Consider the following 13,608-nt stretch of genomic DNA (forward strand, 5'->3'; position numbering starts at 1 on the left):
ATTTGAGTGCTGAATACAGGGTTAAAAGCAGGATTCTTGGAAGTGTGGAGGAACAGAAGGATCTTGGGGACCATGTACATAGATCCCTCAAAGTTGCCACTCAGGTTGGTAGGGTCGTTAAGAAGGTGTATGGTGTGTTGGCTTTCATTAACAGGGGGATTGAGTTTAAGAGCCGTGAGGCTTTGCTGCAGCTTTATAAAACCCTGGTTAGACCGCACTTGGAATATTATGCCCAGTTCTGGTCGCGTCATTATAGGAAGGATGTGGATGCTTTGGAGAGGCTGCAGAGGAGATTTACCAGGATGCTGCCTGGACTGGAGGGCATGTCTTATGAAGAAAGGTTGAGGGAGCTAGGGCTTTTCTCACTGGAGCAAAGAAGGAAGAGAGGTAACTTGATAGAGGTGTACAAGGTGATGAGAGGCATGGATAGAGAGGATAGCCAGAGATTTTTCCCCAGGGCGGAAATGGCTGTCATGAGGGGACATAATTTTAAGGTGATTGGAGGAAGGTATAGAGAAGATGTCAGAGGTAGGTTCTTTACACAGAGAGCGGTGGGTGCGTGGAATGCGCTGCCAGTAGAGGAGGTGGAGTCAGAGTCATGAGGGACATTTAAGAGAATCTTGGACAGCAGTAAATTGAAGGGGTGTAGATTAGGTTGATCCTGGATTCAGATGATGTGGAGATGCTGGCGTTGGACTGGGATGAGCACAGTAAGAAGTCCGACAACACCAGGTTAAAGTCCAACAGGTTTGTTCCGAATAACTAGCTTTCGGAGCACTGCTCCTTCCTCAGGTGAATGAAGAGATGGGTTCCAGAAACATATATACAGACAAAGTCAATGATGCAAGACGATACTTTGAATGCGAGTCTTTGCAGGTAATTAAGTCTTTACAGGTCCAGACAGAGCAACTGGAGAGAGGGATAATCACAGGTTAAAGAGCAACTGGAGAGAGGGATAATCTCAGGTTAAAGAGGTGTGAATTGTCTCAAGCCAGGACAGTTGGTAAGATTTTGCAAGCCCGGGCCAGATGGTGGGGGGTGAATGTAATGCGACATGAATCCAAGGTCCCGGTTGAGGCCGTACAGTTAGGAGGAGGAGCATAACAGACATCTACAGACGCTGAAAGATTCCCTCTTATGAACGGGATATGGTGCTCGACTATCGATCAACAGTTCAAATGCGCCACAGCAAAATAATGGACCGACATCCTCAGACGACGAACACAGGACACAACCGACAGAGTACCCTTCGTCGTCCAGTACTTCCCTGGAGCGGAGAAACTATGACAACTTCTTTACAGCCTTCAACACGTCATCGATGAACATCTTGCCAAGGTCATCCCTACACCCCCACTACTTACCTTCAAACAACTGCGCAACGACTTCCGGTGGTGGCCATGGATTGAACGGTCACACATTTCGCAGCTCTCACCTCTAGTGGTCTTTTAACGGCTTTTAAGCTGGATTTCCGCGGGAATTTCACAACATAAGTTGATAAAAGAGAGAGGAGAAGGATGTGACCCCCAATTTATGGAACCGCACCCAAGAAATCGTCGGAAAAGAAGAAATCAGAAGATGGATGGAAACAAAACTCAGAAAACAGCGGGTCAGTGACAAAGAGGCAAAGTTCGGCCGCGTCTGCCCAACGGACAATGGACCAGTTGGTCGAATACCTGGATAAGAAGTTCGCCCAGCATCGCAAGGAGTGTGCTGAGGACCTGATCCAGGCGGTGGCTCGATTAAGGGGGTGGTCGACCGGGTGGAGGGAGAAGTGAAGTCTCAGGGGCAGGAGATCCAAAAGCTGCAGGAGCAGGCGATGGAACGAGAGGAGGAGTCCACAGCGGTGGCAATGTAAATTGGCATTCTACAGGAGCGGCAGAAGCGCTGTTGGAGAAGGTGGAAGACCTGGAGAATCATTCTTGCAGGCAGAATATCCGGATCATCGGTCTGCCAGAGAAAAAGGAGGGATCAGATGTCGGTGTGTATGTGGGGAAGATGCTGGAGAAGCTGATGGGGGAAGGTTCGTTCCCCAAGCCGTTGGAGGTGGACCGAGCCCATAGGGCTCTTTTCTGTAAGCCCCAGGGTTGTGAACCCCCGAGTGCAATTGTGGTATGGCTGCATCGGTTCCTGGATAAGGAACGTATTATGAAGTGGGCTAGGCAGACGAAACCTGGGAAGAGTCAGAGATCCGGGTGTATCAGGATTGGGCAGCAGAGCTTGTAAAGAGGAGGGCAAGTTTTAATAAAGTCAAGGCGGCCCTGTATGTGAAAGACATAAAGTTTGGACTGCTCTACCCAGCCCGTCTCTGGGTGACCTACGAGAACTGAGAGCTATACTTTGGCTCGCCGGAAGAGGTGGAGGTCTTTATGAAGGACAATAACTTGGTGAATGCATAAGGACTTTAAAACCTGAACTGTGGTGGACAGAGTTTTTAAATAAGAAATGGGGGGGGGGGGGGGGGGGAGGAGAGGAAAGAAAGGTTTTGTGTGGTTCTTTCTTCCTCGGTCTGGAAAAATCTCAACCTTTCAATTCTGTAATTTAAGTTGCGACTTTCAGGAGGGGAAGGGTTTTTCTGCTTGATTTGATAATTTCTGCATGCATAATTTCTTTTTCCGACCCTGTTTGATGTCTCCTCTATTGTTTTGGTTCTGTGTGAAGATGATGGACTAAATAAGATTCTGTTAAGGGAGGGGGGATTGTTTGTTTGCTTTCTGTATTTGATGTCATTGTGTTTATAACATATGTTAGGGGGGGGGGAGGAGATCCGCAGGGGCTACAATGCTTGGCACCGGGGGCCGAGAGCTGCTAGGCTAGCTGGATAGTCAGTTAACGGGAGCAAAGTGGGGGGAGAGCTGAGGAGAGATGGAGTAGGGGAGTGGGAGGGTTGTGGAGGGGGGGGCGGAGGGAACTGCTGACATGGAAGGGATTTTCGGGGGATTGGGGGTGGAGAGCAGAGGGCGGTAGCTGCCGAATGGTGGACCAAGGGAGGTGTAGGGCATGTGTTAAGGACTAGCCTAGGAAAGGTCATAGCTGATCAACGGGGGAGGGGGGGGGGGCAAGAGCCCCCCCCCCGACCAGACTGGTTACGTGGAATGTTCGTGCACTGAATGGGCCGGTCAAAAGGGCCCGTGTGTTCGCACACCTGAGACTGTTAAAAGCGGATGTGGCCATGCTACAGGAGACACACTTGAAGCTGGGGGATCAATTCTGATTGAAGAAGGGATGGGTCGGACAGGTATTTCATTCAGGACTGGACTTTAAAACAAGGGGGGTGGCCAACCTGATTAACAAGAGGGTGGCATTTGAGGTGGGGAGGATAGAGGCAGGCCCGGGGGGTAGTTTTATTATGGTCAGTGGGAAGCTGGAAGGAATGGCAGTGGCGCTGATAAATATATATGCTCCAAACTGGGATGATGTTGTGTTGTTAGGAAGGTGCTGGGAAAGATCCCTGACCTGGACTCGCACCGGTTGGTTATGGGGGGTGATTTCAACACGGTCCTAGATCCGAGACTGGACCGGTCGAGTTCTAGGTCAGGGAAAGCATCAGCAATGACAAAGGAGTTGCAGGGGTTCAGGGTGCGCATGAGAGGGGTGGATCCGTGGAGGTTTGGAGGCCAAGGAATATTCATTTTACTCCCATGTGTACAAGGTATACTCAGGATAGATTTCTTTGTACTGGATAAAACACTGTTAGCGGGGGTGGAGGACACGGAGTACTCAGCAATTATGGTGTCAGACCATGCACCACATTGGGTAGACCTACGGGCAAGCACGGGAAAGTCTCAGCGCCCACAATGGAGATTAGATGCCGGGCTGCTAGTGGACGATAAGATCTGTGAGCGAGGTCATCTGGGGTACATAAAAAGCAATGATACGGGAGAGACTGCGACAGGAGTGGTTTGGGAGGCATTGAACATAAGAACATAAGAACTAGGAGCAGGAGTAGGCCATCTGGCCCCTCGAGCCTGCTCCACCATTCAATGAGATCATGGCTGATCTTTTGTGGACTCAGCTCCACTTTCCAGCCCGAACACCATAATCCTTAATCCCTTCATTCTTCAAAAAACTATCGATCTTTATCTTTGGTAAATTATCACTAGTGCATTTGCAATTTCCCTAGCCATCTCTCCTAGCACCCTCCTTTCTTGAATAATGGTGTTTACATATGCCAGTTAGCAAAGTGCTGAGCTGTTCCAGAATCTGGGTAATTTTGGAAAATCATAGCTAACGCAACCAGTATCACTTTTAGAAACATAGATTATCACAGAATTTACAGAAGGGGGCTGGATTCTCCGCTCTCCAACGCCAAAATCTCGTTCAGCGTCGGGGCGGAGACTCCGTTTTGCCGCCAAAATCGGGAGCGCTGCCGGTTTTTGAATTCTCCGCCCCCTAAAACGCGGCGTACTCTCGGAGTACTCCACTCCGGTTATCCACCGCCTCAGGCCATTGCCAGAGGCCCGCCCGCGATGTTCCGTTGCCGACTGGCTGAGTTCCCGATGGCGTGGGTTACGTGTGCTCACACTGTTCATGAACTCGGCATGGCAGCTGCGGACTCAGTCCGGGGGCCACCACAGTCGGGGGAGGGCCGATCGGTGGGCAGGGGGAGGGGCTTCATTCAGGGCTTGGGGCTTTGTGGGCAGGCGGTCTGGGACGCACGAGCGGCCAATGGGGGCATTAATTTGGCAGTCCGGGTCCGTGGGCTGAGTTAGCCATGGAGCACGGCCTCTGAACCGGAAGTGCTGGGGGCTGTATCGGCAGCTAGAGCTGGGTACACTACATTGCCTCACTATTACCCCCCCCCCCCCCGCAAAACGGGGAAACGGTGGCTGTTTTACGCCAGATTTCCTGGAGTAAAACACCACCATTTTCACACCAGCATGGGGACTTGGTCTCCAAAACGGAGAATCCAGACCAAGCCATCAGGTCCTGGATTTTGCCATATTTTAGAGTACATATTCTCTGCTAATATTAATTACCTTAATTTCATCACTGCTATTAACCTGCTAGGTTACTGTCTATTTCTGTCTATTTCTGGTATGTAACTTATGTCATCACTGAAAATGTATTCAGTGTCTCTGCCATTTCCTCATTACCAATCATAATTTCTCCTGCTTGTTTTTAAGGGATTGACATAGAATTTAGCTACTCTCTTCCTTTTTATATATTTGTAAAAGCGATCAAAATCAGTTTTTTTTTTAAACTTTTGTCTAGTTTAGTCTCATTCAATTTTTTTCCCTTTAATATCAAATTTTTTATGACACTTTGCCGATTTTTAAGCATTCCCAATCTTCCAACTTACTACCGTTCGTTCCCACATTATGAGTCTCTTATTTTAGTCTAGTAGAATTCTTAACCTCTTTAGTAAGCCTTGCATGGGTCTATATTGCTGAATTTTGTTTTTCAATAGAATGTCAGAAATAGACAGTAACCTAGCAGACTAATAAGAGTGAGGAAATTCAGGTACTTAATATCAGCAGAGACGATGTACTGGAGAAACTCAAGTGAGGAAAATGTGACAAATCCCCAGGAATTGATGGTCTACATCCTCGGGTTCTGACAGACATAGTCACAGAGAAAGTTTTTGTTGAACATTTTGAATTGTTTCTTTAAATGTTTTCAACAGGTTATTTACCACCATAGGTTTAAGTCCCTGTTCCCAATAAATCATAACCGGGTCTCCAATGTTTGTGATTGAAATATGTCATTTTCAAACTTAATGTCAAATTCACCTGCATTATTATCATTATTTCCCAGTGGTCTATTACTATTATTCATTATCCCTGCCTCATTGTCAAATTCTACGGGTGGGATTCTCTGATACTGAGGCTAAGTGTTGACACCATCGTAAACGCCGTCGCGTTTTATGACGCCGTCAACAGTCCCCCAGGATCAACGATTCTACGCCTCACAGGGGGCCAGCATGGTACTGGAGAGCCTCACGCTGCCGATACCAGCATCAAACAGGCGCCGCGGGTCTGCGCATGCACGCTGCAGCCAGCGCGAATTTGCACATGCGTGTTCCGACCGGCACGAACTCGCGCATGCGCACTAGTTGCCTTCTCCACGCCGGCCCCGACGTAACATGGTAGAGAGCTACAGGAGCCAGTCGCTGAGTAAAATAGGCCCCCGCCAGGAGAAGCCGGCCCACCAATCGGTAAGCCCCCCCGATCACAGGCCAGACCACGGTGGAAGGCCCCCCCCGGGGTTGGATCCCCCTCGCCCCCCCCCCCCCCCCACCAGGCCGCCCCCGCAGGATGAACAGTGAGGTCCCGCCGTGTAGGACCACACGTGAATGGCACCATCGGGACTTGGCCTAGCTTGGTGGCCACTCGGCCCAATGCGCGCGGAGAATTGCCGGCGCGGCCACCGACCGGTGCCGCGCCAACTGCGCCGGTGCCAATTCTCCGGACCAGCGTCAGAGCCGCGTTGTGTGAATCGCGCCCCCCCCCCCCCCCCCCCCCGGCGATTCTCCGATCCAGCCCAGGGTCAGAGAATCCCGCCCTACATCTTTCGCCCTATCTGGCATTAGAATACCATTACAAAAGCAATCTCGCCTTCCAGACCACCTTTGTCAATTTGATTGGTCCAGTCTGTATGAGTCTTAAAATGCCCTGTAACTAGTACATTGTCTTTGTTTCAAGCTCCAATCATTTCTTATTTAATATTCTGTCCAATGGTATAACTACAGTTAAGAGGCCTATAAATTACCCCCACTACCATTTTCTGTCCTTGTTCTATCTAAGCTTCACCAATACTGATTCTGCTTCCTGATTTTCTGAGCTAAGATCATTTCTCACTAAAGTCATTAATCACCCTCAACTAACAAGGCTACCCCTCCTCCTTTTCCATTCTGTCTGCCTTATTGTTCTGGAAAACTTGATAGATGAGATTTGATTGAAATGTTCAAAATCATGAGGAGGCTGGATAGAGTAGATAGGGAGAAACTGTTCCCGCTGGTAAACGTGTTGAGAATGAAAGGGCACAGATTAAAGGTGCTTTGCAAAAGAAGCAGATGAGATATGAAAGAGGCAAATGGGATATGAAAGAAACTTCTTCACACAGTAAGCGGCTCAGATCTGGAACGCACTGCCTGACAGTGTGGTGGAGGCAGGTTCAATCTCAAGCATTCAAGAGGGCAGTGGAAGATTGATTTGAATAGAAATTATATATTCAGAGACGGGGAAAAAACAAGAGAATGGCACTAAGTCATAATTCTCATTTGTAAAGGCTGTGCAGACATGATGGACTGAATGGACTCTTTTAACTGTAACAATTCTGTGATTTGCAACCGTTTTCACCTTGTAAAAATGCTGTTGTAAAAGCAATTAGATCTAAGGCATTTATGTCTATTTGTGCCATTCATTCATCAATCTTACTGCAGATGCTCCACCATTCCAATAAAGTGACTTCAATTTTATTTTTTGACTACCATTCCCTGCATAGACCTTGCGATCTGATGAACTACTGCCAATAAAATCCCTATCTCGCTCAGCTTGTTTTTAAATCGCATCAACTTGTATCTTCCAATCTTGTTTCACCGGCATCCTCTTCCCCTCTGTTCGTTTAAAGAAATGTTTTCTCCTACTCTGTCTCCATTTGCTGGTGCACTGTTATCTTTATACACTCTGCTCTGCTCCTTCCTGTCACAATCTGGTTACCATTACCTGTGGCAGTAATCTATGCTATTGCCTTGTCCTCTTTCTAGTTTCAACTTTTTCTAGTTATACGACAGCCTGCAGCCCCTACACTGCTGCAACCTTTTATATACGAGGAATTCGCTAGATTTCCATTAGGTGAGCTACCAGCTGAAAACCATAACTGTTTTGGCAGAAAATGTAAATTCCTCAAACTTCGCAAAATTGCACACGGACAACATGGTTAACCTTTTGGTTATTCTCATGTGTTTAGCTTAAACATTCCCAGTAAAATTTAAGCGCTTGTTCGTACACGGTAATGATCAAGGCTAGTTGTGAATTAAGTGAAAGGAAAATAATTCTAAAGTTTTTGGTCGCTTCGTGGTTTTGCAAAATTATTCCTTGCAACTGGGCATTATTCTTACTTTCTTATGTATTGCTTGGTGATGTACAGCCTTCATATTCTCCGAGGCTATTGATTCACTTTTGTTATGGTGATCCTGAATTACTGTTATCCCATCAAATTTAATGTTAAAGTTTCTGCTGCTTTTATATTTGCTGAACATATACTCACCAAAACATTGCTTCAAAATTCTACAAACTCTGGAATGGTTTCTGCAGATTGGGAGGTAACAAATTTCACCAAACTATTTAAAAAGGGAGGGAGAGAAAGAACAGGGAGCTATAGATCTGTTAGCCTCACATCAGTGGTAGAGAAAATACTGGAATCCATTATAAAGAATGTGATAGACACTTGGATAATAATGATCTGGCTGGGCATAGCCTGCATGGATTTATGAAAGGAAAATCATAAATTGGATTTTTTTGATGTTACTGACAGAATTGATAAAGGATATAGTATACTTGGATTTTCAGAAGGCTTTTGATAAATTCCCCCACAGGAGGTTGGTTAGCAAAACGAAAGCAGATGGGACAGGTGGTAATACACTGGTATGGATTAAGGATTGGCTAACAGGCAGAAAACAGAGTGGAAATAAACAGGTCGTTCTCATGTTGACAGGCTGTGGCTAGTGGGTACCGCAAGGATCAGTACTTGGGCCCCAGCTGTTCACAATATATATCAATGATTTGGATGTGGAGATCATGTGTAATATTTCCAAGGTTGCGGATGGTACAAAGTTAGGTGGGAATGTGTATTGTCAGGAAGATACAAAGCGGCTTCAAGAGGATTTGGGAAGACTTGGTGACTGTGCAAGAACATGGCAGGTGGAATATAATGTGGAAAAATGCAAGGGTATATACTTTGGTAGCAGGAACAGAAGTGCAGAGTATTTTGTAAATGGTGAGAGATTAGAAAGTGTAGGTGTACAAAGGGGCCTGGGTGTCCTTGTCAATAAGTCACTGAAGGCCAGCAAGCAATTAGGAAGGCTATTGGGACATTAGCCTTTATTGCTATCATACTGAGTACAGGAGTAGTGAGGTATTGCTTCAATTATATAGAACCTTGGTTAGATTGCACCTGGAGTACTGTGTACAATTTTGGTCCCCCTACCATAGAAAGGATATTATTGCCATGGAAATAATGTAATGAAGGGTCACCAGGCTTGTTCAAGGGATAGCGGGTCTGCCCTATGAATATGGATTGGGGAAACTGGGCCTGTATTCTCTAGAGTTTGGAAGAATGAGAGGATCTCTCATTGAAACCTGCAAAATACTTAAAGGGATCGACTGGGAAGATGCAGGTAAGATGTTTCCCCTGATGGGGAAGTCGAGAACCAGGGCACACAATTTCAAAATAAGGGAGAAGCCACTTGGGACCGAGTTGAGGAAAAGTTTGTTTACTTAAAGTTGAGTCATTGAGTATGTTTAAATTAGAGATTGATAGATTTCAAAACACCAATGATGTAAAAGGATATCGGGATAGTGCGAGGAAAAAGCCATTGAAGTGGATGATCAGTCATGATTGTATTGCATGGCTGACTCTATGGGCTGAATGGCCTACTCCTACTCTTATGTTCCCATGTTTACACTTGCCTGCACAGGTGAATTCTCTTGGATCAGACTGATTTTTACTAATTCGGTTTTCAACTTTACAGAAGAATGTTTTGTTGCCAAAAAATGAGTTTGAGTTCTTCAGTGTAGCTTTCTTTCCATCAGATGAAAAGACAGCATTGTCCTCAGTGAGTTGTTGGTCATCCAAATAGAAGGTATCGGGTGTCCCTCCATGAACTCGACATGACATGATCACACCTTGCTCAGAATCACAAGTAATATCCAGTACTGGTGTTGAAAGTTTCTCTGAAATAGAAAAAAGTGTGAAGTCTGTGTAAATCACTTCTTGTGTCATTCTAAAATAGGTCTTCATTCTAAAATTGATCTTCTCTCAGACATTTAAAATTATTTATATTCCTTTACTAAACTTCAGACAGCAGAATGGTCAAGTACCTGCTGAGATAGGAATCTATCTCTATCTTTATCTTATTAAAATTTTACACCGATGTGTGGTTTGAGCACCCTCAAATAGAAAGAATCTAAAAGTAATAGAAAAGGTGAATTGTAGGTTCACCACTGTTGAATGTTGAGGTAGAATTGGGAAGAGAAATTTGACTGAATGAAAAAAGCCTTGAATAAAAATATTTTTTAAAAAGGAAAAGAAATTTGAGCTTTTGCATTCAAACTGCAAAGAGTGTATATGTATGATAAATGAGTGATGTGAGAGTGAATGTGTGCGAGAGTGAGTGTGTCTGTGAGTGAATGAGTGCATGTGTGTGAGTGAGTGAGTGAATGTGTGTGTGTGAATGAATGTAAGTGTGCATGAGAGTGAGTGTGTGAGAGAGAGAGATGACTGTGTGTGTGTGAGTGAAGAGGTGTGTGAGAGTGTTGTAGCAATCTCTATATGTGCATGTACACAAGGGGTTAATGTGTAATCAGTAGCACCACATGATCACTAGAGGGCCGGACCAACAGGGGTATAAAAGGCAACCACATTGGGTCTTGGGCTCTCTCGGGAGTGCACATCTGAGACCAGGGCAATAGCAGACTAGTTCAGATGGCTAGTGGAGTTACCTATAGTTACTGTAGTTAGATCTTGTTAACCTTATCACTAATATCAAAGTTAAAGTAAAGAACTCATGCTATTATTGTTATAGCTACTCAATAAATCTTTTGTTACTACTGGCTGAGTTCGAGTCTTCTTCATCGAGATTCAGAAGACCTCTTCATTAGCCAAGGATTGAGTAGCACATGTTACCTACCACACAGGTAACAAAACGTGGTACCAGGTGTTTTGGCTTTAACTGAACTAGTTAGATTAGGTTAGACAAAAAGAAAAGAAAGTTCAGACCGCACATCCGACTGTGGAAGACTTCGCAGCAAATGGATCCTCGACCACTAACTATGGGACTCATTGGACCTCTAGGGCAGCTGGAAACAACCGGTAATTTAAGTTATAACTGGAAAAGATTTGAGCAGATATTCCAAATATTTATCGCAGCTAATGATTTAAGCACGGTCTCTGACGCAACAAAAATAGCACTACTACTCTCAATAGGAGGCCATGAAGCTAGAGAAATCTATAATTGCTTTATAGAAGGTGAAGACAACACCAAAATAGAAGTAATACCCAAAAAATTTGATGAACACTAAGTGTCAGTTTGGAGAGATGCTGGAAAGATTTAACCTTTGTCATAAATGCCAGAGAAACGGAGGGCCCATCACTGATTTTATTACAAATCTCAAGTTAATACCACAAGGCTGTGATTATGCTGATTTCAGAGACACTATGATAATGGATCAATTAATTTCTGGACTATCTGACAAAAATTTGAAGGAAGAACTTTCACACGATAAGTAGCTAACTCTAGAAATCGCTATACAAAAATGCCTTGCTTATGAACAAAAACAAAATCAATACTTTGAGACTTTACATAGACAGAATCATTATCTAGAAAACAAAATCCGTAAAAATGGCGTGAATACTCACCACGAGGCAGAGGCAGAATCTCACTCGATGAAACAGTGCTTTTTAATTGGCAGCCATCTTGAGTGACAGCGTTCTGGCCAGTATGCACATGCGCACTACCCGAAAAGATGCAAACCGGCAAAACAGTGTTCTGCGCATGCGCAAGAAGCCGCGCATGTGCAGTTGTGAAAAGAGCGCACAGTAAAGGAAACTCGGATTGCGCATTCACAATCGATTCCTAAGCATGACGCCACAAGCATCATGACATCAGAGGACCCAGACCACATGCACTTAAAATGGAAATGCACGAAAATGAACAAAATGACATTTAAAGCTGTAAAACCAAATTTTCTTACATCAAAAGACAGAACAATGCCTGAACTTACACCAGCAGTTAAAAATAACCTCCGCAGCACCCTGGCACAAGTGGTTTGCACCACCCAAAGAGGAGAGCACAGTGATTTGTTCATTGAAGAATACCACTCAGAAGATGATTTCTTCATTGGACATAGAAAGAACAATGACAAATCCGAAACAAAAAGAGATGATTGTTCATTGAAGTCTACTGCTCAGACATGGATGAGTTATTCGGAATTGATGATCATTGCATCAGCAACACGGTTGAAACACTCAACACGACTCTTCTCATGGTAGATGAATCCAATACCATGATGCCATGGCAGATCGTTGATACATTGGATGACAGCAATACCCAAGAAGAAGACAATGCCACACAGAGAGCACAGATCAACTCTACAGCGAGAAAACTGCACGACTCCACAGAGAAAGCGATGACAGACTCCACAGAGAGAGCGGTGAAAGACTCCACACAGAGAGCGATGACAGACTCCACACAGAGAGTGATGAAGGACTCCACAGAGAGAGCGATGAAAGACTCCACAGAGAGAGCGATGAAAGACTCCACAGAGGGAGTAATACAAGCCTCCACAAAGAGAGCGACGCAAGCCTCCACAAACAGCTCGGTGACAGACTCAAAAATGGAAGCATGTAAACACTCCATAGCGAACGCCAGTCATGAACAAGACTATGAAAGTCTACCAAGCTCACGTGAACAACAAAAAGACTATGACAGTCCACCCAGCTTATTTGTGTCACCAGAAACCAGCTCATTTAACCAACAAGAAGACAGTCTACCCAGCTTATTTGAGCCACCAGGAGAAGACTATGAAAGTCTACCCAACTCATTTAACCAACAAGAAGACACTGAATGTCTACCCACTGTATGTGAGACAAGTGACAAAGAAATCACAATTCCCATACGGGATATGCAGGATCACAGCGAGACTGACAGATCTCAGCTCATCTCCACAGAAGCACTCACCAATCAGAGGAGGGCTACCCATGAGCCAGAGAGACCACGTCAATTAAAATCTTGAAGATTTTGACTCCAGAAGAGGAGCACCAAGAGCCCAGAGAGACCACGTCACAAGAACACTGACGACGTTCACAAAGAAATAACGACATCAACATCACCACTTCAACAACAGTAGACGAAAGCAACTCAACTGAACAAATTCATAAAGTTTGGACTCACAATTTTTTTAAATTAAGATTGGACTCATAAATATTAATTGGCTTTGTATAATCTTCAAGATCATCACAACTTGTACATAACATCATTTGTCTACCTATTTCACGCAAGCGATAAAACCTTAGAGACTAAATGTATTCACATTTGACGGACTAACTCATTGATTTTATGTAATGCATTTGCAAACTGCATCCATTATGTTTGTTCAATTTTCTTTACAACAGGGCAGCACGGTGGCGCAGTGGGTTAGCCCTGCTGCCTCACGGCGCCGAGGTCCCAGGTTCGATCCCGGCTCTGGGTCACTGTCCGTATGGAGTTTGTACATCACCCCCCGTGATTGCGTGGGTTTCGCCCCCACAATTCAAAGATGTGCGGGGTAGGTGGATTGGCCACGCTCAATTGCCCCTTAATTGGAAAAAATGAATTGGGTACTCTAAATTAAAAAAAAACATTTCTTTACAACATACAGAAAATATGTAACATGAAAAAAAGGGGGATGA

The 13,608-nt window shown here is 45.0% G+C and overlaps 1 protein-coding gene across 1 annotated transcript in view; it reads right to left on the minus strand.

The window, feature by feature from the left end:
• The window catches only part of LOC140428865 (uncharacterized), a 31,966-nt gene that overhangs the window by 1,550 nt on the left and 16,808 nt on the right, over window positions 1-13,608 (minus strand). The window contains exons 3-4 of the mRNA XM_072515520.1: window positions 9,630-9,893; window positions 8,358-8,418 (exon numbers count right to left, since the gene is read on the minus strand). Of these exons, the coding sequence (XP_072371621.1) occupies window positions 8,358-8,418; window positions 9,630-9,893 (325 nt within the window). The remainder of the gene's footprint in view (window positions 1-8,357; window positions 8,419-9,629; window positions 9,894-13,608) is intronic.

The sequence above is a fragment of the Scyliorhinus torazame genome, chromosome 8, assembly GCF_047496885.1.
Source record: "Scyliorhinus torazame isolate Kashiwa2021f chromosome 8, sScyTor2.1, whole genome shotgun sequence".
NCBI classification, from domain to species: domain Eukaryota; kingdom Metazoa; phylum Chordata; class Chondrichthyes; order Carcharhiniformes; family Scyliorhinidae; genus Scyliorhinus; species Scyliorhinus torazame.